General features: G+C 37.4%; 3 protein-coding genes and 1 pseudogene across 4 annotated transcripts in view; all 4 read right to left on the bottom strand.

Annotated features, from left to right (window-relative positions):
• The window catches only part of bckdk (branched chain ketoacid dehydrogenase kinase), a 20101-nt gene extending 15864 nt beyond the window's left edge, over positions 1–4237 (bottom strand). The window contains exons 1-4 of one of the 2 annotated variants that reach the window (XM_016482282.1): positions 4082–4237; positions 3785–3996; positions 2103–2171; positions 1617–1727 (exon numbers count right to left, since the gene is read on the bottom strand). In XM_016482282.1, the coding sequence (XP_016337768.1) occupies positions 1617–1727; positions 2103–2171; positions 3785–3988 (384 nt within the window). In that variant the 5' untranslated portion in view covers positions 3989–3996; positions 4082–4237. Of the gene's footprint in view, positions 1–1616; positions 1728–2102; positions 2172–3784 lie in introns of both variants that reach the window. The other variant, XM_016482275.1, reaches the window with a different exon arrangement.
• A 7949-nt stretch (positions 4238–12186) lies between these two features.
• On the bottom strand, positions 12187–18779 carry LOC107685820 (leucine-rich repeat and WD repeat-containing protein 1-like; annotated as a pseudogene).
• A 1182-nt stretch (positions 18780–19961) lies between these two features.
• Positions 19962–21764, bottom strand: alkbh4 (alkB homolog 4, lysine demthylase). The gene is made up of 3 exons (XM_016482598.1): positions 21576–21764; positions 20920–21114; positions 19962–20532 (listed from the first exon to the last, which is right to left on the bottom strand). Exons 1-3 carry the CDS (start codon positions 21705–21707, stop codon positions 20014–20016), a joined length of 846 nt encoding a protein of 281 aa, XP_016338084.1. The 5' UTR covers positions 21708–21764; the 3' UTR covers positions 19962–20013.
• A 64-nt stretch (positions 21765–21828) lies between these two features.
• Positions 21829–23709, bottom strand: polr2j (RNA polymerase II subunit J). Its single transcript, XM_016482604.1, has 4 exons — positions 23592–23709; positions 23118–23207; positions 22842–23016; positions 21829–22264 (listed from the first exon to the last, which is right to left on the bottom strand). The coding sequence occupies exons 1-4, from the start codon at positions 23642–23644 to the stop codon at positions 22229–22231; spliced, it is 354 nt and encodes a 117-aa protein (XP_016338090.1). The 5' UTR covers positions 23645–23709; the 3' UTR covers positions 21829–22228.
• Between the last annotated feature and the right edge of the window lie 267 nt (positions 23710–23976).

Genomic DNA, 23976 nt, shown 5'->3' with positions numbered 1-23976 from the left:
AACACTGATTAATAAACTAATTTTTGCAGGGCAGCATTTATTTTTAATTCTGCAGACTCAATTGTTCTGAACACCTCTGAACTCAACTAGTGAGCTCAGAAAACAAAACAAGCTATAGACGAGACTCTTTTCTGGGGCAGATGTAGGTAAAAGTTCACAGGAAAAGGAGGACTTGCTGAAGGAAGTAAACAAGGAGGAGAAAGGGGAGGGCTTATTACTTGGTGATTGTCTGTTTGTTTTGTCTGTTAGTGGACCATGAAAGCGAGAATTGCCTGCAATGTTCATTATAGTTATTTATGTTTTTTTATTGTAGAGATGAACAGCTCAAGGAGGTCAGGACATCATACAACGTGATCCAAAAGTTGACACTGAACATCTTGGAATCAATTTAATTTAAAGCTGTAACTATTCTTAAACCATGCATTCCTGATGAACATGATCATCGGTTTTTACACAAATGTGGAGTTCATGCAGCTCAAGTAAAAAAAAAAAAAAAGCCTTTTTACTAGTGGGATGTGATTTTGGACACCAATTTTGGAATAGTAAAAATAGAACAAGATTTTATTTATCATTTATAGTTTGCACTATAAACAAAAAAATGACAGCAGAAGTCCAACCACTTGTGCAGCGAGCCAAGTTTACAGTCAACATGAAGAACATCACCAAAGTAGTAACAAAACGGTTAAGCACGGTAAAAAAAAAAAACATGGTTTCAGAAAAAGTTATCATGTCAGTCAACCTCAATCATTAGGCTACTGAAAAGAGTGCAAAAGATACACTACTGTTCAAAAATGTGGGCTTTTTTAATTTGATTGAAAAGTAGGCTGCATTTATTAGATCAAACATCCAGTAAAAACTAATTATTGTGAAATAGTATTACAATTTAAAATGACTGTTTTCTATTTATATATTTTAAAATGTAAATTTTGTGATGGCAAAGCTGAATTGTTCACCATTGTCCTCAGTGTCATAGTCCTTCAGAAATCAATCCAGAATTAATCACAGCTGAATATAGTTATGCTATTTAATTTGAAGAAAGTGAACTTTCTATTGATTAAAGAATCTCGTTTTTCAGGATTCTTTGATTAATAAGAACATTTGTGTGTACTATAAATATTTTTTAACATGATAAATGTCTTTACTGTCATTTTTCATAATGCATCCTTGCTGAATAAACATTTTAATTTCTCTAAAACTTACTGACACCAAACATGAACAGTAGTGTACTTTTTTTATGAGATAAGAATTGAAAAGGTACGTTGATTTTTCTGCACTAAATAATACCCATGCTTGTATTGACAAAGCCCCTTTTCTGTCCATCAAAAATCAATACCAGGACTCTGCTTGAGGGATTCAAGCGAAGTCACGCTCAGCAAGACGTCACTGCAGAACACTTGGGGTTTGAGAAGACTGGCATTGAATCGAACATGGTCAGTTCAGTTCTCTGTCTGAACACTATGCCAACCAGCCCCAGCTCCTCATCACCTAATATCCCCTCTGAGAGTATCAAGGGGGGAGCTTCTCCAACAAACCAACTTGTAAGGGAGATGGTAACACTACCCATCACAACAATGTATGATAGCAGAGAAATCCCACAGAGATGTATAGGAACTTACCACTTGGAGAATGGTTGGGTTGCAGCCGATAATGAAGGGCAGGCTGCGGAAGCCCTTGATGCGATGGGCGATACGGACAGGCAGCTCTTTATGTAGATAACTGGCACTGCTCTGCATTGAATCAAAGCACACACAGCTTCATTAGAACTCAATATTAACTCTCATAATGAACATTTCTCCAATGCCAAGTAAAAAGTACTTTATGGACCAGTTACCATGTTTATGTGAAAATGTTAATTATGTGCAATATTACATATATTAAAGTATCACAGTATTACCATTTAACACCATAAATGTATCATAATACCAACACTACTTGTAAAAAAATTAAATAAGATATATCCCATGACAAATCAACATAATGATGCTAAACAGACACAAAGCACAGTTTATGTACTGACAAACGACTGGTTTTTAGAAGACCGGCTCCAATGTGGGTTGGGATAAATGTAGGACAGAGGACAGAGGACAGGAGTGTGTAATTACCAGGACATGTTGTCCATCAGGAGACTTCCCTGCATACAGCATAGTGGCTGGTGTCAGTCTGACAGAAGGCTGTGAAGAGAACATTACTGTTAAAAATAGCATATACTTGAACTATAAAAGTGTTCATTTACTTGAATAGTCTATTAATCAAGGTTTCAGACTGTTTTGGAAAAGTTAAAGAAATATTAACTATTCCATTTAGTTTTATAGGATCTAGCTATATCTGTATCTTATAAACGTGATTATCCATGGAGTGATTCATGGATTTAGTTACATTTATTAATAGGCCTATGTGTAAGTGAAGGGAGTGCATGAGAGTTCAGCAGCAAAGGACAAATCTATATTTGATATTTTCAATTCACAAGGTTAACAATGTAAAACACCATTGGTTCTTGTGTGTTTTAATCATAAGAAAGAATGAATGAGACTTGATCATAAAACATCATCTTACTATGACATATCATTGAGAGCGATGCATTTTATGCAAGTAGTCTGCTATGCTGTTAAAAATATATAATTGAATTACAAGTTAGGAGAATTTCATCCAGCGTTTTGTCAAATAAAATAATAAAAGAATAAAAGTGAGGTGTTTTTTTCCTCCATGAGTACGAGCCTCATATCCTCACTATATCACACTATATAAGCCATTAAAGGGTTACAGGGTTAATGTTCCACGAAAGTAAATGATGACAGAATCGCCATCTCTGCGTAAATCATTCCTTTTACTTGTTTCGATTATGGAAATATTCATAATGAACATATTAGTAGAAAAGCAGCAGTGGCAGAGTGGTAATCACATTGGGTTTGTTGAGTCACTAACACAGTCCCCAGTGAGATGCTCAAAGTAGGACAGGTTACATAAGGATACTGTGCACACCAGCATGACTTAACACAACATGATGGATCTTTAGATGCACAAGTTTAACATAAAACCAAGAGTTTGAAATAATAAAATGCATTTGTCAAATGATTGGCACATTTATGAAGCCTTCTGCCCTTGGTGTGACCCGTGACTCGTGGCTCTTTAACTGCTGACACCTAACACTAAACACTAGATGTTTATCTGCCTTGATGTAAGATATCAGCAATCAACACACAGCTTAAGCATTCACTACAAAATAATAATAATAATAATAATAATAATAATAATAATAATCTTACTATTAAGACTCATTTTGCACAAAACGCAAACAAAGCAACATTCTATTTAGTGCACTGATGCCATACATCCACTTTCTGGTATATGGAAAAATTACTCAGAAAGTGAAGTTTGATACTTAATTAAATGCAATGAAAATTTTAAAAGATCAGTTATTTTGGGGGCCCACTGTATTTTGTTTTTATGGTCATTGCGTTATCTTTAGGTTTTGCGATAGAGGGTTTTATCAAGGAAGTTATTATCTGCTAAAGAGCTAAATGGCATTTCACCGGATGTGGCAGTAAATACTAACTTACCCTTGGACCACTAAAATTAAACATTTGAGACTAGTTAACTTAAAAACTGTAAGTGTAGTTGAGGCTCGTGAAAACACGAGTAACGTTAACCCACAAAAGTGGGATCCTCAGGCCATCCAAACCATGATGGATGGATGGATGGATGGAGACCACGGCGTATCGACTGCTACATCGCGGGGGTAAAGAGACAGCAGTTAATGGAAACTTGTCGGGAAATGGTGACTGACCTTCTCGGCAGACGCGTCGATGGCAGACTGGTTGTAGAAAGACGTAACGGTTTTGGACCGCTCCCGAGCCAGCTCAGTGTAACTGGACATGGACGATGTAGACCGAAATCTTCTGTCGCTGAGCGGAGCGGCTGCTTTGGCCGGTGTGGACAGAAAGAGCCTGCTCACGCTGATCCTGGAGGCGCCGCTGCCCAGCAGCTCCATGGCCTGGCCTGTCACACGACCGCGCATTTTTACTCTTTGATAACGCAAATAACAAAATTCAATCCCCTGCCTGTAGCGTAAACATCCGTCTACCTCGCCATCCAATAGAGCGAATTCATTCAGCACGTCTCTGGCACCATCACGTCGTTAGATGTGAAAATACCCGTTTCTTCTGGTGTTTATCTGAAGAGCCTTGTGATCAGCCAATCAGCGAGCAGAGGAGGTGGGGCTTTTGGGTAATCACGACCACAGCAGCAACTGAAAGCAGCAAGGACAATGAGACAGACAGAGAACAGGGTGTACTGTACTTCCTTTGACTAACACGTGCAGATTATGCTATGAAATGCATTATGTTGAAGGGAAAGAAACATTAAAAAAGCAAGACTATTTTATATATTATGCTCTGTAGTATGTTGATGTAGATATAAATTCAAGTTTCTGTTCAAATTATCAACACCCATTAGCAGTTAGGGGAGATTGGGGTAAAATCTGCAATGTTATACTTAAAGTGATACACCCATAAAAGTGATTTCTTCTTTTACTCAATCAGGTTGTTCTAAACCGTTTACATGTATTTCTTTAGTGGAATGCCATTGAAACATCTCAGTTACTCTTTGCTTTCATTGTATGGAAAAATATGCAATGAAAGTGAAAGATGACTGAGACTGTCAGTCACTGTAATTATGTTTAACTTCTCTGTTTGTGTTACATTAAGAAAGTAAGACATACAGGCTTGAAACAACATAATGGTGGATAATTTTGGTGGGGGGGTGAATTGTTCCTTCAAGTTGCTCACAAGGGGAAATGAGAAAGATGTAAAACAAATACTCCTAATTAAAATTAAAAGAAGGAGTCTACATCATAGGACTATAGAAATAGCACTTTAAAAAATATAGTTCAGTGACACAATTTGCCTCACAATGTCAAGGGCTAAGTTGAATCATTAGGGAAGAAGTGAACTAAAATGCACTCAAAATAAAATCATTTCCATAAACCAGTTAAAGCAATTGTCCACCCAAAATCATCATGATCATCATCCTAAAATCATCTACCAGTGTCAGCTGCAATGCTTCACTGCCATTCACAAATCTGTGGCCTCATGGGATAGTAAAGTGTCCATTGAATGCACATTTCAGAATCTCACTGGAACTATTAGGTTATCCGGGTACTCTTTTACTGTGATTTCAGACATACTTTTTTGTCACATACTGTTTTTCTATATAGTACACTCTAAAAAATGCTGGGTTAAATACAACCCAGTGCTGGGTAAAATAGGGACAAACCCAGCAATTGGGTTGTTTTGACCCAGCGGTTGGGTTACTACCCAGAAGGTTGGGTTAAACATTTAACCCAACCGCTGGGTCAAAACAGCCCAATTGCTGGGTTTGTCCCTATTTTACCCAGCACTGGGTTGTATTTAACCCAGCATTTTTTAGAGTGTAGGGATGTATGTGATTTCGTATGCAGCCAAGCTTCATGTTGCGTACATCACTCATTACATCACATGGTAATGTTTACGGCAAGCATGAAGTTGCATATGACAGCTTTTAGGAGCTCTTCTAAAAAAAATTAACTGGTAAATGATATAGTACAATGTAATTAAATATTTGTGATCTTTTTTTTTTTGTTGTTAAAATACTACTTTTTTCATTGCATTTTTGCTGCCTCCTCACCACATACATTTTGGATATGTTATGAGCAAGCTCAGCAACAGTTGGAATTTGTATTTAATTTATTTTTTTTAATTAGAATTAAATAGACATTCTTAATTCAATTGTGTATACAACTCTGCTGGGCTGAGTTTAATCGGGTTATAGAAAAAACATACGAATAACAAAACTGAAAATGAACTTATTTATGCAAAAGCCGAATGAACTAGCCTTTTCATTTCACAGCTCAGAATGTGTAACAAACACTTATGACAATTCACAATTAAAATAACAAAGACACTGATTAAACTCAAAATTAATTTATTTGCAATATTTAGTTTTTCTATTCCTTTGTAGCGTCTGGACCAATCAAAATCACAATTTTTCATTTGATTTGTATGACTGTATGTGTGTGTGTATGTGTATGTTAGACCAGTTTAAGTGTTTATGTAGTATGTTAGACTAGTTTTAAGTGTTTATGTAGTTAATAAAGTCTTACTTGTATCACACTTGACGTTGTTCATTGTTTGCTCATAACTGGAGTCACTTAATCATGCAGATTTATGCTACAAGCTCTTTGTAGAATTGTACAGTAAGAAAGTTATTTCCCTTAACCAGGAAATTAACGTTCTTAGAATTGACAGACAGTTGACCCTGAGAGGTCAAGTAAATATCGACAGCGGATCTAAATATTTATAATTAATTATAACTAGTTATGATTAATTATTCATATTTCCCTTATGAGCTGATTCGCTACATATTCCTTGATAAAAAGAGAGAATTATCTCGTTCCGATATAAGGCAAAGATGACACAAGAAAATTGTGACAATGTTGTGCCAATGTGAGCAAAAGATGATGCAAAAAAAAATCGAAATAGGGAAATTCACATAAACGAGATGATGAAGACAAGAAATGGAAGGAGATGTAGCGAACACACTCCCAACACTTTGGCTCCACTGGGGTCCTCCATAATATGAGAAGACATGAATGCGCAAGTATAAAACACAGATGACTCGAACATGAGTGGGAAAACACTCTTGCACCGATGTTAGCAAAAGATGATGCAAAACATTAAAAATAGGAAAATGCACACAAACGAGACGATGAAGACAAGAAATGGAAGGAGATGTAATGAACACGCAAGTATGAAGCACAGATGACTCAAATAAAAAAGATGGTTCCTCGATCCCTCTGGCTCTGCTGGGGTACCTCGTCTCTATGGCTCCACCTTGGTCTGTCGTCCCTCTGGCTCCAACATGGACTTCTGGGCATTTGGCTGTGTCTGGACCCTCTAACCTTTTGGCTCCACTGGGGTCCTTCTTAATATGAGGAGATGATGCGAATGCACAAGTATAAAGCATTGATGACTCAAACATGAGAGCGAGAATAATGTCGTGCCAAATGTGAGCAAAAGATGATGCAAAAAAATTCAAAATAGAAAAATGCACATAAATGAGACAATGAAGTCAAGAAATGGAAGGAGATGTAGCGAACACATTTCAACACTTTGGCTCCACTGGGGTCCTCCATATGAGGAGAAGATGTGAATGCACAAGTATAAAACACAGTTGACTCAAACATGAGAGGAAGAATTATCTCACTTCTATGTGAGCCAAATATACTAGCAAAATAATCCAAAACAACAAAATGCCCACGAACGAGATGATGGATCGTTAATCCCTCTGGCTCTGCCTGGGGTCCCTTGTCTCTATGACTCTGCCTTGGTCTGGTGTCCCCTGGCTCCAACATGGACTTCTGGGCCTTTGGCTGCATCTGGACCCTTCAACCCTTAAGCTCCGCTGGTGTCCTTTATAATGTGTATGAGATGATACGAACGCACAAGTATAAAGCATTGATGACTCAAACATGACAACGAGAACAATGTCGTGCCAATGTGAGTAAAAAGATGATGCAAAAAAATTCAAAATAGAAAAATGAACATGAACCAGATGATGAAGACAAGAAATGGAAGGAGAGTGAACACGCAAGTATGAAGCACAGAAGACTCATAGATAAAAGATGGCTCATCGATCCCTCTGGCTCTGCTGGGTTTCCTCGTCTCTACGATTCTGCCTTGGTCTGTTGTCCCCCTGTCCGCCTCAACACTCTTGTACAGATGTGAGCAAAAGATGATGCAAAAAATACAAAATAGGAAAATGGAAGAGATGTAGCAAACACACAAGTATGATACACAGATGACTCAAATATAAAAGATGGTTCCTCTATCCCTCTGGCTCTGCTGGGGTTCCTCGTCTCTATGGCTCCACCTTGGTCTGTCGACCCTCTGGCTCCAACATGGACTTCTGGGCCTTTGGCTGCATCTGGACCCTCTAACACTTTGGCTCCACTGGGGTCCTTCTTAATATGAGGAGATGACTTGAATGCACAAGTATAAAGCATTGATGACTCAAACATGAGAGGAAGAACTATTTCGCTTCTATGTGAGCCAAATATACTCGCAAAATAATCCAAAACAACAAAATGCCCACAAACGAGATGATGGTTCATTAATCCCTCTGGCTCTGCTGGGGTTCCTCGTCTCCATGGCTCCACCTTGGTCTGTCATACCTCTGGCTCCAACATGGACTTCTGGGGGCACAGATGACTCATAGATAAAAGATGGCTCATCGATCCCTCTGGCTCTGCAGGGTTTCCTCATCTCTACAGTTCCGGACTTCTGGGCCTTTGGCTGCATCTTGACCATCCAACACTTTGGCTCCACTGGGGTCCTTCTTAATATGAGGAGATGATGCGAATGCACAAGTATAAAGCATTGATGATTCAAACATGAGAGGGAGAACAATCTTGCCCTGATGTGAGCCAAAGATGATGATTAATTATCTTTTCAACCAAGCCAAAGGTTCACATTTGTTGTTACAGATATGATATAGCTAACATGCAGTGAAACATGCAATCATACATCAACAGCTTTACAGTGCCTTCATACCCCCTTGTGAGCAAGCCAAAGGCGACAGTGGCAAGGAAAAACTTCCTTTGGTACAACGAGTAGTACACCTAGAAAGAAATCTTGAGAGGAACCAAGACTCAGCAGGGGGGGGGGGCATCCTCCTCTGGCTGGCACAATAAAAATTTTAAATACAATTGTGAATATTCCAATATGCAAATATAGTAGTGTGTGCACTCCAAAATTAAAGCGAATATTTGCATCACGTTACTTGCTCTAGATTACTTGCGGGATGTTTTTTTTTGCGTCACTCGCGTGAATAAAAACCTAACAATAAAAACCATTTTCTGATACAGCCGGACGTGTCAAACAGGATGTGTCAATAAGGTCTTCGCTGATTGGCTTGCGTGACAACACTTCATGCGAATTTTCCACTCGAGTTGAAATTTGCGTCTATTTGCTCCTTTGCATTGAATTTGTATGTAAACTACTCGCACAAATAATTCAATTAGCTTTTGGTTTGCACACAAATATACATGCAAAATAATCCAAAATAACAAAATACACATGAAAGAGATGATGGCTCGTCGATCCCCCTGGCTCCAACATGAACTTCTAGGCCTTTGGCTCCGTCTGGACCCTCCGACTCACTGGCTCCACTGGGGTACTCCGTAATATGAAGAGATGACATGAACGCACAAGTATAAAGCATTGATTACTCAAACCGATGTGAGTAAAAGATGACCAAAAAAATAAATAAAAATAGGAAAATGTACATGAACGAGATGTAGCAAACACGAAGTATGAAGCATAGATGACTCAAATATAAAAGATGGCTCATCGATTCCTCCGACTCTGCTGGGGTTCATTTTCTCTATGGCTCCACCTTGGTCTGTCGACCTCCTGGCTCCAGCACGGACTTGACATGAACAATGAACATGAACAATCTCGTCCTGATGTGAGCCAAAGATGATGCCAAAAGCATTTCAAAGGTCAACATTTGCGTTACAGATATGATATAGCTAACATGCAGCGAAACATGCAATCATACAGCAACAGCTTTACAGTGCCTTCATACCAACTGTGAGCAAGCCAAAGGTGACAAGGAAAAACTTCCTTTGGTACAATAAGTAGGGGGTGCCAGCAATTACCTGTACTCCCAAGAGTAGTAACCCAGGCAGGACTGTCCCAAGTGTGGGTCCATTCATACAGCCAATGTGACAGTTCTGTGCACAGGTGATCCTTGGAAATGACTGAATCATACTTCTCAGTTTATGAATGTTTCTCCAACAATGACATTTAAGATCCTACAGATGATTGTTCTGTCCACTGATACTGTAGTGAGAACAGCTTAAAAGCCACACACTGATGATGAACATATTATTTAAGCCAAGTAAAGTCTCTGAAATGTATTCTAAACATACAGTAGTCAACATTTGAAGTGGATCAAAAAAGTTCATCAATGTTGTCCTAAGACAAGAAAGCATTTTGGTTTTAGGACAACTTTGATGAAAGGTTTTGATCCACTTCAAATGTTGACTACTGTATATATTAAATAAGGTTTTTCAAGGTTACTTTTGATTTTTCTTATAAAGACTTAACGTTACCACTGGTACAAGATTGTTGTCTCTCATGGTGACCGTGATTTAACCAAGTACATGTTCCTGGATCAACATCCTTGTTGATCCTGGAACAACATTCCAATTAACCAATCAGAATTGAGGCATAACTTTTCAGGAAATATCCTTTTTAGGCTTAAGATCAGGGTTAGGTGCTTCTACACCCTTGTTAATCAGCTATCATTTCACACTGATTTTAGGAATAAATTATGGGTAGGGTTAGGTTTAGGGGTAGGGATTGGGTTTAGTCTATATTTTTGGACAGTAATGTTCATCCAGGATCAACAAAAGATGTTGATCCAGGAACATGTCTTACTTGGTAAAATCACGGCGACCTGTCTCTCATATCCAGAGATTTGTCAGAGGTAAAAAGGTGAGGCGTTCTTAAAATGTTTTCTTCTGGTTAACGTTAGACCTGTGAAGTCGGCTACATTACAGCAGAAAAACAAATACGAGAGAAATAAGTAGAGAAGTTTAGCTTAAGTTAGCCTCTATCACCGGATAATTGTGATACACAACATATTAACATGTTGTTTTTTGCTTATTTTGTTTTGGAAGCAGCGCAAGGACTCCAAATAGAAACAGTAAAATTTGAAATATGCAAATTGCAAAGAAACCATAACTGCGATAAAACGTTAGAAGAACTATTTTCATACCTTTACACTGACAGGAGAATTGCACGGCAGCGGTCAATAAATACTCAGTTACCGCGCTTGCACTGTGACGTCACAAAGCGCAAGCGCGCCTCAAAGCCCTGCATAGAACGTTTTTTTTTTTCCTTTTTCTCTCTGGCAGACAGCTAATGTTAACATGATAATGTGCATATGTAATACCTCTTGCTTTTGAGGCATTGATTTAATAAAGCGTTAAGAAAATTAAAAAAAATTAAAAAACAACAGAACCAAAAAAAAAAATTTTGAACCAAAATCAAACATGACAAAAAAGAAACACCAAGTATGCCTATCTTCCTTAGCCGATTTGTTAATGAAATTCATTCTCCGATCCGTCTTTGCATCACTTACATTACCTTCCTACTTTTTAAAATCTTGCTGCAGACAATGAAATTTATTGATATTAATATTAATAAGCAAATATCAGCGCATTCATTCCAAAGAGGCATGATTCCGAAGCAAAACTTTCTAACGAAATTAATCGAATATAAAAAATTTTAACAAAGGACATATAACATTACTATGTTAATACCAAGTATTTTAGAAGTATACTATGGCAATACCATAGATATGTGGGCAATACCATGTTTTTACTAGTGGTACATGGTATCGTTTGTAGTACTTGTAAGTAATGGGTTAAATTAATAGTTACATTTAAGGATGCAGCTGAAGCTCACTATCTTACATGCAGGAAAATGCAATCCTAAAGTAGTAAGCAACAACGAAGAGGACTGCAGCCTTATCCATATGTTAAACACGTTTGTAGCAAAAAAATCTAAATGCACCAAACGACTAAAAACTGCAGTAAATTTACAAAAACAGGATAACAAATGAAAGCAGGCTCATACATACAGAATACACACTATTATTAATAATATTATTCTTTTTTGGACACTTACATTCACATCTAAGAGTGAGGCATAAATGGGAATAGTTTAAATAAGAACATGGTGTATGACACACCATTATATTAATTAAAACAAAAACATAAGTCATCACATTTTTAATGTCATTCATTCTGACAATCTCTGAAATATATTTTGAAAACAATGTTTAAAAAACTAAAACAAACAAGAAAAAATACTGAAAGGCCTAAAATTATGAAAGAGGTTACAAAACAATTGCCTTTCACCTACAGAAAGTAGTCACAGAGGAATAGGAGCAACTTTAACATGATGGCTACATTAGTTTTTCTCTGTCTCTTTGAGACAATAAGTCTTTAACATAGGTGAATTAGGGAGTCTGATTTCCTTTTTAACTGCTCTCCTCACAGAACCATGATCTCAATTCAAATTGAGTCCAGAAATGTAAAGCAATAATGAGAAATACTGCCAGCAACTGAACGCTTCATGCTCATTGATTCTCTCTCTTCCAAACCACGGCCACGTTCTTGTCAGTAAGGGCAACCGAGTAATGTAGATCAGGATCCATGGCAATGCTGTTATTAGATGGCCCCTCTAATGCACCCATTCCAGCTCTAACCGGTGATGGCCACTCCAGCACCTGAAATAACATGAGCAATGAGGAAAACGAGATACAAGGGCTCTGTATTCAAACATCAACAGTAACCACTCCTTAACATGTTGAACATGTAGAAAAGATAGAATACCTTCTTAAAGGATTTAATACTGTAGCTAGCTAATAGTGAGAGATTATTTTAGTGAGAGATAATGCCCGATTATTTGGAGTGGATTATCATCGTTTCTGTATGACAGAAAATGGCTAAAAAATAAACAAAACTGTGAATACATGCCATCTTTTATTTGGCGCATGTAAAATTATCATTAATTCCCAATCCAAGATTTTACATTAACACATACCATATCGCTCACCCAGCAATGTTTAACTTACCTCAGTAGCTGAGATTGTTTTTCCACTCTTGAACTGTTCCATCATGGTGTCTGTGATATGGTACATCCACAGCCTGCCTTGCTCATCCCCACACACCACATAACCATAGCCTACAAGAAAAACGGTCCACATCAGTTTTGCTTTCAGATTTTCTGCATATCTGACACCATATTTCTGGGCTATTTGAATGTGCATAAATACACATAAAAATCTCAGTGATTTGGTACATTATTATGAGCACTGCTTAGGCATATTCTGCATATTTTAGTAATAAAGAACAAATGGTAAAATAAATAAATAAATAAATAAAATAAGGTTATTTTCTCTATGTTGACATTTGACTATATTATAGGGCTGCACGATAATGGTAATCACAATTGTTTTGCTTAAATTATAATCACAATTGCCATTTTAGAACGTCAGCTTCCATAGTTTTATTTTACCTCATCCAGTTTTTTGATGTATTATTTTTATTATATAAATTAACACTCTCTACATTATGAAAACTTGTAAAACAAAAAGCTTCTCTCAATAGCTAACCCACTGAAATTCCTAATATTAACTAAATTCCACATTATGTCCATTATGTTAACACATTTCTAATAAAACAACAACAAAAATTCATTTGTATAGTGGCACAGATTTTGCATGCATTTATTCCGCACACAATATAGTCATAAATAATGTTCAGATTTATTACAGTTCATAACTGAGGCCTGCTCACACATCCCAACATATGTTGCCTAGAGTTTTCCGATCATTAGTGCTTTTACTCAGAGCAGAAGAATGGGAAGATTAAGTACAACTCTGGCCCGAAATCTTGTATCCATTTAACAGAAAAATGTCTAATTGTAGGACCTAAACTCTGGCAACTGCAAGCCTGAAAGCTTATGAAGGTTTGTTAACAATGCAAGATAAAGCAAATGTCAAATAAATGTCAAATAAAACATTTTCAGCAGACTGAAAAATTGAAGGGGGTCTGAATACTTTCCGTACCCACTGTACATATATAGATATACACATATATATATCTTTTTTTTTTTATTACTTTTTTTTCCACATCAATCTACACTCTATACACCATATTGACAAAGCAAATAACAGGTTTTTTCAGGTTTTTTGGAAAGGCACATATGTCTTAAAAGGTCTAACAGCTGAAAATGCATATTAGAGCAAAGACCGCCAAACTCAATCCTCTCCTCAGCGAAGACACATGAAAACAAACTTGGCATTTGCAAAACAGCACCTAAAGGACCCTCAGACTGTGAAAAACAAGATTCTCTGGTCTGATGAACCTCAGTTCTAAGCATCATGTCTGAAGGAAACAAGCTCTGCTCATCACCTGCAGAGTACCATCCCAAAGGTAAAGTGTACTGGCAGCAGCCTCATGCTGTGGGGCTGTTTTTCAGCGGCAGGGACTGAGGGACTCATCAGAGTTGAAGAAAAGCTTAATGCACCAAAATATAGAGATAGCCTTAATGAAAAGCCAGTCCAGAGCATTCAGAACCTCAGACTGGGCAGAAGGTTCACCTTCCAACAGGACACTGACCCTAAGCACACAGCAAGAGTGGCTTATAGACAACTCTGTGAATGTCCTTGAGTGGCCCAGCCAGAGCCTGGGATTGAACCTAATCAAATATTTCTGGAGAAACCTGAAAATGTGAGTCTTGCCCCCATCCAACCTGACAGAGCTTGAGAGGTGAAGAGGCGAGGAGAAGAATAGCAGATAAATGTCAAATGATAATGTGCAAAGCTTGTCGCATCATACACAGAAATATTTGAGGCTGTAAAGGTGCTTCAGCTAAGTACTGAGTTATGCAATGTACTTATTTCAGGTTTTTTTAAAGTTTTTTTTTTTATAAATTTACAAAGTTGTGACAGTTCTGTTTTTGCTTTGTCATTATGGTGTATAGAGTGTAGACTGATGTGGGAAAAAAGTAATTTAAAGCAGTTTAACATAAGGCTGCAACATAACAAAACTTGAAAAAAATGAAGGGGTTTGAATACGTTCGCAAGGCACTGTATTTGACGTAATTGACGTCACTTCCTGTTTGTTGCTGCCGTGTGTTTTGAGTTTCATTTCCAGCGATACCGTTGACTTGATTGCAAAGATACTATTTAAACTGAGCTGGATGTTGACATCACTGAATTCAATGATGAACTGTCTTTAACTGAAAAATTTGTGTTTACTATTGTCATTTTGCATTATTGACACACTATTTTCCTAATTAATGCTGTTCAGTTGCTTTGACACAATCTGTATTGTTAAAAGCGCTATATAAATAAAGGTGACTTGACTTGACTTGACTGTATATACATACATATATGTATATACATATATCTTTAAGGTCATTTTTCTGGTCATTATAGTGCTTATTTAAATAGAAAACGTGTTATATTTTAAATTATATATTATATTATTTGGTCAACTATTCCTACATTTTTCTTACTGTTTACTCACCCACTATATCATCTGACAGGAAGCTCAGTCCGTCAGTAGTCCGGTAGGTGTTCTTCTTGTCCTTTTTCTTGTAAATTGGAAACACAATCTCCATCTCCTCATTTCTGAAAAAAACATGTAAATTACAATAAAGAAACCGTTTCTTTGACAACACACACACACAGAACTGATGGAGAAATCAAACCTTTTCTGTGTGTTTTTACTGAGCTGGATATCAAAGATATACAGCCCGTCATCACAGCCTGACAGGAGGTGCGTGTCTGGAGACGTGGGGAGCAGAGAGAGATGCAGAGGAGTGGAGCCCGTCTCCAGGACTAGTAGCTAACTGTGAGAAAAATAAGAAATAAAACAGCTATGGAAACGTTTGTAACAATGGAAATGCACATTTTAGCATTTCTAAATTAAGTATTAAAAACGTACTGAACAATAAATTATAAATAACCTGATTTTAAAGTTGTAATCACGATTCCTCCAGTCCTCCAATGTCCCACAAAAAGATCTTATTTTCATACATCCCAGCTGTAATTAGAAATAGTGATTTTTATTTACATCTATATAGCTCAACTAAGTTATTATTTAGTCACTTAGTCTCTGTGTTCACTGTTTGCTTCACTCACTGAAGAGAAAGCTAGCGTTGCGTGGACTGAAGAGCATAATGGAAATGGCACGTCGACTGGCACGAAACTCTCCAAATGCCAGGTTGACTCGGGGATGGATAAGCTTCACAAGACCCCTCTTACCCCCAGCTGCCAGGATATTGCGGGGACGGGCAGAGCCACCCGTCCTGGACATCAGCACCGTGGACCATGCTAGTGAGAAGAACTCCTACAAGACAACAGTGAATGCAACATTGAATTTACAGGAACTGGATGCCAGTCAAATGCAGCCTGTTTGTCTTTAACGCTTGCAGAACAGGATAGGTTGGATTCTGTGGCATCAGTAGCTATGTTCAGAATGGAATCTCACTACATACAGAATACAGTACACTGTATTTTTATTAATAGAAAATGGAACAGTATGCATTATGCCAACATTATAGCTGTCGTTTTGCCACCCAGATCATCTCAGGAAAAAAATTTGTTTTTGTTTTTTTATAAACAATCTTAAACTCACTTTTTTTTTAAAATATTTAATATTACTTCCCAGTATGCTCTAGAATTCAACCAACAAATGAGTTTTACCTATATTTTTTACATGCAAGCATTTTTCTTTATCAGATATTTTGTCAAATCCGCTGTTTCAAAAATTGCACAAATTGAGAATTTGTTTCCATGAAGACCTATTTCTTTTTCTCCTTTTAGTAAAAGGTGGCCACATTGTACTAATTTGTTCCCTTGTTCTGATTTATTTAAAACTAGGAAACTAACGTAGCCACAATTTACTAAACGAGGGAACAAATTCTTAAATCGTGGCTAAGATATGTAATTTTTACCCGCATGTCATGCGCCGTACATTAATAATTCTGCTAACATGCCATTTTTAACAAACTCTAATGTATTGTATAATTATTCCAGTAAACTTGTTGTCTCTTCTCCTTAACTGTAGTTTAAAACAAATGATTACATAAATGCAAAGTATATAGACTTGTTATTTGTTTCTCCATTTGAAAACTTTCACTTTTGTAGACTTTGTCAGTTTATTTTATCTGCTGTTCATTTCATTTTTGCTGTTACTGCTTTTATTATTATTATAAAAAAAAAAAAAAGATTTTTAGAAAAATGAAATGTACATGAAAGTACACAAATAAAAGTTTTTAAAAATTGGTTCTGCATGTTGGTTATTAGACATATAAACATACAAATAATCACTTTAGGTTATGAAAAAATCAATATTGGTCTAGTATGTTCATTACAAATTGACCGTCAAGTTGTGAGCATTGCATTGTGGGAAAAAGTATTTCTCTGCATTTTTTGGCAGATGTTGGGTCATTCAGGTATTCAATTTATTTGCAAAATATGTACAGGTACATACTGCAGAAATAGCACAACTATGAAAGTAGTAGAACTATGAATAGTAGAACTATAGAAGTATGATTTTCTGAATAGCCAGTGTAGTCACCTAGTGGTCATATAAGATACTGTACAGAACTTCTTTGCACTCACTCACCTCACCAGGAACCTTGTATTTCTTCAGCACGTGTCCTGACTCACAGTCAATCACACACAAAGTTTTCCCTCCACATGTGGCGATTGTCCGAGAGCCACCACTGACACCTAACAGATTAAAAACAATGCCAGAACAATTAAAAACGCATTCAAACATACAACTGATTCAATTTAATTGAATCACATGATAGTGCTTCACCACCACCACTGCATTCCTGCGGGGGCTCAAAGGCACAGGCCCAAAGCTGAGTGCTGAAGTCATCGGGACTGTCCTGTCGACTGTGACACTGCAAGACGTGGAACGACTGCAGACTCACCGGCTCCTGTAACAGCAGGAGAGAGAGACACCCATTAACCATGCGCTAATGACTGTGTAATGAGCAATCAACAGTAGACTGAATACAAATACAGTAAAAGCAACAACAGGAATCCACAACTTAAGAGTGATTCTGTGACAATTCACATGCAAATACAAGAATCCGGCCCAATAAGGAAATTGTTGAGACACAAACCTTTGTCGGAATGTTTATTAAAGGTAAAAAAGTTTCAGGCCAACAAAATAGGAGTGTCCAAAATATATATATATATATATATAATTTATTTATTTTTTCTGGAAAAAAAATTATTTATTTTTACTGAAATAACAAAAAAACTTATGCCTAACTACTTAAGGTTTTCAAGAATTGTATCCTTCTGTGGCTTTTATCACTTCCTTACCTTGACTTTTTTTATTTTATCCCTCCAAAAAATACCAAAATGAATATGAATTCAGTACGTTTTTAGTTTCTTGTCATAGATTTACATTCAAGTCACTGACACAGAAAACAGACAGAAAAAAACAAGCGTCATGTCTTTGACTCACCTGAGGAACTTTGAGTTTGGCACGGGCAGTTTGCCGAGGTGTGTCGGTTTCTGTTTTGGCAGTTGTCTGTTTGCTCTGTTGAGCTGTAGTCTGATCTTTAGCCGTTTTCCTCGGGCTCTCACATTTAGCTGGTCTTGATGTGGGCATAGAGATGATAGACTTTGCTGCCTTTCTGGGGCTTTCAGCTTTGCTAGCACCTTTCTGAGAAATATTTTCCAGGCGGCTTGATTTCCTTGGACTACCCTCTGGGGTGTCTACACTGGTCATTCTGGCATGCTTTCTGGGGCTGGGCATTATAGGGTCAGTCTTCTGTGGAGTGCTCATCACTCGTGTGGATTTTCGTGGACTAGCCTCAACCGGAGCAGCATTTGCCAGTCGACTCGACTTTCGTGGACTGGCCTCTTCGGCCACCTCAGAGTTCTTTCTGGTTCTTTTCTGAGGACTTGTAATACTGTTACCACCAAGATCACGAGTTCTTCTCTCTGCAGGAGCCTGTGTCGTGTAAAAAAATAAATAAATATTGATTTAATGTTTTCAAAAGGTTCCCTCGACACTGCATTCAATTTGGATGGAAGAAAGCATTTTAACTGTATGAAGCCTAACGTATCATATCTGACACAAAATTCTAAACTTTGCTTAAAAACCTGATGTGCACAATCTTCGACATGCCTTCTGTCTGCTGACTGAAACTGAATACATTTTTAGAGCTTTTTAGTATAATCCTAAAAATATCTTCAGGTCGTGGTTCACATGTGTTTTAGCTGTGAAATGTTTTCTGATTGTTATAAAGTAAGCTGAGTAATATTTCAAGATAAACACATACTGGACTGAAGCAACTTAGGTTTACTTGATTACACAATATTTAAAAAAAAATCATGTTAAAATGTGAGCATTCAATATGTTACATCAGGGTTTTGTGGATCGTTTATTTGTATATCTCAATAAATCATGTATTTTTCAGTGCATTTTATGTTTTGTCCCAACATTAAACTTTTAAACTTAAATAATTCTTATTAAGACATTACTGGGAGATACAGAATGACAACTGATATTTATGTATATTTTATGCAAGTAATCTGCTGTGTTCTTATAAAGATAACATTGATTTACAAGCTATCAGAATTTGATCATGCTTTTTGGACAGAGACTGCACCGAATTACATATTTTGCTCAGTTTGGGTAAGATTTTGCTCTCTAACCATCGTGGCCTAATGGTTAGAGAGTCGGAGTGAAGGGGGAGTGAATGTACAGCACTCTCTTCCACCTTCAATACCACGACTGAGGTGCCCTTGAGCAAGGCACCGAACCCCCAACTGCTCCCTGGGCGCCGCAGCAAAAATGGCTGCCCACTGGTGGCTCCGGGAGTGTGTTCACGGTGTGTGTGTGTTCACTGCTGTGTGTGTGCACTTTGGATGGGATAAATGCAGAGCACTAATTCAGAGTATGGGTCACCATACTTGGCCACATGTCACGTCACTTTCACTTTCATATTAAAAGGATGAGTAGCAGTACCAATGAGTACCAGCCCAAGCAGGCCTTCGGCAGGGTGTTAGACCTGACGAAGGCCTGCTTAGGCTGATACGCTTATTTTTGACATTTTGTTCCCTTTCTGGAGCACCCATAGTTTTGCCTGCGAGTACCTGATGCGCTCCTGTTCAAGAGTTTTTCTTTGAATAAAACAATTTCACTTTAAGGGAATGGTTAAATCATGGATACATAAAGAAAAAAAGGCTAGTTTTATTTATTTTTGCATCTCATACCATATCCATCATTCATTCACAAAATAAGAACACAGAATAAAAAGAATATGCATTTATTTAAATTAAGAGTTAAAAATAATCACTTTACAGTTGTGTGTACAGAAAACTGTACATACATTCACATATCAAAGTAAAGGCAATTTATAAAGGTATACCTTTAAAGCTCAGTGCTATATCTAACAACTCTGAGCCCAGTTTCTCCTGCTCCCCTCCCTGTAGAAACTCCTCAGACAGCTCCCGGAAGGTGCTGCACACTCTGCGCCCCTGAATGTCTTTCCTGTGGATGGCATGTTTCCACCGATGACGTGCTTCTCCATAGAGTACAACCAATGATCTGCGTGGTAAATGCACAGCCACTCGCACTTCTCCATCGTCCATGTCTCCCCAGCCTTGATCTAAACTCATTGTGAGGACAGTGTTTGAGAGCAGGTTAATGGTGACCAGGTGCTCTCCCCACAGCCAGCTATCATCTAAATGAGGGTCAATCGCAGAGCCTCTAAGGGGATCATAGTCTAGGTTGCATTGCTCTACTGGTTTGAAGGAGGCCAACTGAGGTGCCTTTGACATCCTGTCCACCAGTTGACGACTGATAGCAGGCAGGCCAGTAAAGTTTCCCACATGGACACGATGTTTCTTGAAGTTTACCTTTGGCCCAAAGTCCTGTGGATATATATATATATATACACACACACACACACACACACACACATACTGTTATTTGGATGTTATTACAAAATAACTGGTTTACAACTTTTATAACCTCACATTAACTGAGAAACTAAATGAAAATTCTGAACTAAACAGCAAAAATCCTAAAAGGAGATTGAAAAGAAATAGGAAAAAAAATAATAATTCACAATGTCTTCTACCTATGGAAGCTTGTTTTTGCCACAGAATTAAAAAAAACTAAAAAGTTAATCGTGACTTTTTTTTCACAATTCTGACTTTATCAGAATTATTCTGACTTCCTTAACCACTTAAAAGATCACACTGCCAAGAAATAAAAGGTTAAAGGAATGCATTTAGTAGTTTACTCTCACAATTCACCTGTTTTCGACGGCCTGATTGAGATTCTCTCCAGACATCTTGATCCATTCTAGCAATCAGTTCATTCTCTTCATATTCTGACACAAAATTCTCCCACAAAAATATTCCAGGAAATGCAAAGGACTGCTGAGTGCCGCTTTCCTCCTCTCGGACTGCTGACTTTGACACTGGATCATAGGTGAAATCATAAAGTATCTGCAACAGAATATATCATTTTTTCATATATACACTACTGAGGTTAGTATTTAAGAAAACAATACTTCTGCAAGGATGCATTAAATTTATCAAAAGTGACAGTAAAGACATTTATAACGTTAAAAATAATCCTTAAAAAATGTATCAATGTTTTCACAAAAATATTAAGCAGCACAACCGTTTTCAACATGAGAGATGTTTCTTGAGCAGCAAATCAGCCTGGGTGAGCATAAGAGAATTATTTAAAAAACAATATTACTGTCAACAAACTTTTTAACGAAAGTGTGTTTAGCTTATTATTAGCACAATTTTGAGAGTCAGGGCAGAAAAAAGGTCTGTCTGAATTTGATTGGAGAACCCAGTTCGACTCAGTTGCTGCTGATGGCGAGACAGCGTCGGCTCATTTTAGCGCAAAATCCGCGTCAAGACGAGCGCTTGTTAACGTAGTGTTGTGGACTCACCAGCTCGTTCTTCGGTAGTAAATGTTGTTTAGACTCCTCCGCCTCGCATATCAGGCATGTTCTTATTCCTTTACAACCACAGTTAATATTCTGCATCTCTCCAGTAGCCATCAGGTTACATTTGTGCATCATTTTAATGCGTCCCCTTCGAAACAACTGAAGGTCCGAAATAGTTCCCACATTGAAAGCTACGAGTTTAACAAATCCATGAAACAATAAAGCCACAATGTTGAGATTCAAATAAATGCAAGTTATTGTATTTCATTACAAAAGTCCATTTATTACTAACAAAAAATAAACTACATCACAAATGAGTGGGACAATGAAGAGGAAATTATTTCCTTGTACACAAATTTGGTGTGATGAAATATTTTCAAAGAATGTTCAGATTTGATCATTTCATTATACCAACATGCTTTGTTAGAAAATCAATATTGGAGGAGGAACCCCACAGATCTTAACCTCAATGTTGTTAGAAGCTGGTAAAGATCTCTTATTATTCATTATGAGAGCTTGTCAACTGACCTCATAATATTTCATGAAAAAAAAAAAAAAAGGGAATATTGTAGCCCATTATAGAAACCGAGTTCTCAAGATTTACAATTCAGTCCATTGTGAATCAGTTGTTGTGTTCCAATGGAGTGTGATGGTCTTCATTCTATTCCCTCTTGTTTGTCTTTGATGGCAACCTACAATAAAAGTCACATCAATTTCTGGAATATACAACACAGACTCCTCAACACAACAGTTCTCATACACTAATAATTGTGTGGATCATTTGTACTAAAACAGGAGAAGTTCTTACGAAAAATTCTAATTTACAACACAAACATTTGTTCTTAACCTGGTTCTAATGTTAATGAATTTGGAGTATTGTAAATGAGCGGCAACATGCCTGAGGTTAATAACTTGCATAAAACATGCCCAAATCATATCCATATACAGCCTTTCGTTACTCTCAGCAAACATATGCCACCCTCTAAAGATGCACTAAGAGTATGCACAGCAAGATATTCAAACAATGCCAAGTATGCCATCATTAAACACATAAACAGCTGTTCATTCAATTTAAAATTATTGCACCAAATCTGGGTGTGAACAGGCCTTTATACACTTAAATTTCATACCTGGAGTTCTAGATTGTTCAAATCCATTACTTTACGTATGAGCAAATAGTTATAGTGATGCTTGCCTTAGCAAACACCACTAATAAAACACAGCACCCCTCACTGAACTGAAACAGACTGCTATGTACATGTCACATACCCTGAATCGCTCCTCCAGAAGGGACAGTTCACTGATCAGATCAGTGATGGCATTAGTGAAGGCTTCCTGGGGACTGTAGTCTGGTGTCGACTGAACACGGATCACTATCTTGTGCTCCAGAGGATGAGGAACCTTATATCCAGCAAACAGCACCTGAGGGTCCTTCAGCAGTTGCCTTACACAAAAGTGGCAAAGGTTGAATACACAAACCAACAGAGCATCACAGTGATCACAATGACTCAGATATGTTTGGCCATCAGATGCTTGTGCACTTACGACCGGATGATGTTCCCCAGTGTGTGATCCTCTTTATTCAGTGTAAACAGACATGCATTTGGCACCTTGGTGTCTTTAACTATTGTGATCCTGTAAAGGAAGTTGAACAGGGATATTAGGTGATTGCTTCCCTTTACAAACAGTACTGTGAGGGTACCATGGTACAATGATGGTAATAATACGGTACTTTGAAATATACACTATAGTAATTTACATGGTATATGCATTTTTTTTTGAGTCTAGTGTATAGCCTGTAAAATAAAAAGCGAAGTCTGAGGTATCTATAGTGATGTAATGAGAACAAAAGCTAGTCAGACTCCTAACAGATAGACTTACTACTTGTCGTTAGCCAACAAGCTAAACACTTTGCAAGCTAACTCCTGTATTCCAGCTGATTGCTTTTGTTTCATTACAGCTTTAAGTTAGTTCAGTTAGTATCACTTAAAAGTTAAAACTGCGGTGTACTGCACTTACTTCTTTTCTCCCTCAAATAGCAAAAACGACTCGAATGCCGGTGGCGCGTTCATCCTGCCTGAAACCCGTCAGCGACGAAGCTAATGGACGCACACTGTACGACGCATGCGCATTACACGGCGTGATAATGTCAGTATTTAAGTGCAGTGTTGAGTGAAGATCGCTGGAGGGCAGCGAAGAGCTGTAGATAAATTACTTATGAAAAAATACTTAGCTAAATATAGTCTATATTTTACAGTTTTCAACACACTGACACAAAGGTGTCATACATCTTATACATTTCTTAATTATTGGTGGCAGATTCTTTCTTTATAAGTAAAAATGGTAGGAAAATAATAAAAAATTTTACATATCACCAAATTGCAATGTTACTATGGTTAATTGA

The sequence above is a fragment of the Sinocyclocheilus anshuiensis genome, unplaced genomic scaffold (assembly GCF_001515605.1).
Source record: "Sinocyclocheilus anshuiensis isolate Anshui unplaced genomic scaffold, SAMN03320099.WGS_v1.1 scaffold705, whole genome shotgun sequence".
Classification (NCBI taxonomy): Eukaryota; Metazoa; Chordata; class Actinopteri; order Cypriniformes; family Cyprinidae; genus Sinocyclocheilus; species Sinocyclocheilus anshuiensis.
The sequence above is the reverse complement of the archived record's forward strand: the minus strand, read 5'-3'. Positions and strand labels throughout refer to the sequence as shown.

What these genes read in the sequence shown, in the direction of transcription:
- polr2j (XM_016482604.1), bottom strand. Translation starts at nt 23,644, where the DNA reads ATGAACGCGCCACCGGCATTCGAGTCGTTTTTGCTATTTGAGGGAGAA. An exon ending in CTGGGGAACATCATCCGGTC is followed by an intron (nt 23,017 to 23,117) that starts GTAAGTGCACAA and finishes CTTTTGTGTAAG; the next exon opens with GCAACTGCTGAAGGACCCTC. An exon ending in TTCTGGAGGAGCGATTCAGG is followed by an intron (nt 22,265 to 22,841) that starts GTATGTGACATG and finishes CTTTTATTGTAG; the next exon opens with GTTGCCATCAAAGACAAACA.
- alkbh4 (XM_016482598.1), bottom strand. Translation starts at nt 21,707, where the DNA reads ATGATGCACAAATGTAACCTGATGGCTACTGGAGAGATGCAGAATATT. An exon ending in TACTACCGAAGAACGAGCTG is followed by an intron (nt 21,115 to 21,575) that starts GTGAGTCCACAA and finishes ATTCTGTTGCAG; the next exon opens with ATACTTTATGATTTCACCTA. An exon ending in AATCAGGCCGTCGAAAACAG is followed by an intron (nt 20,533 to 20,919) that starts GTGAATTGTGAG and finishes ATATATCCACAG; the next exon opens with GACTTTGGGCCAAAGGTAAA.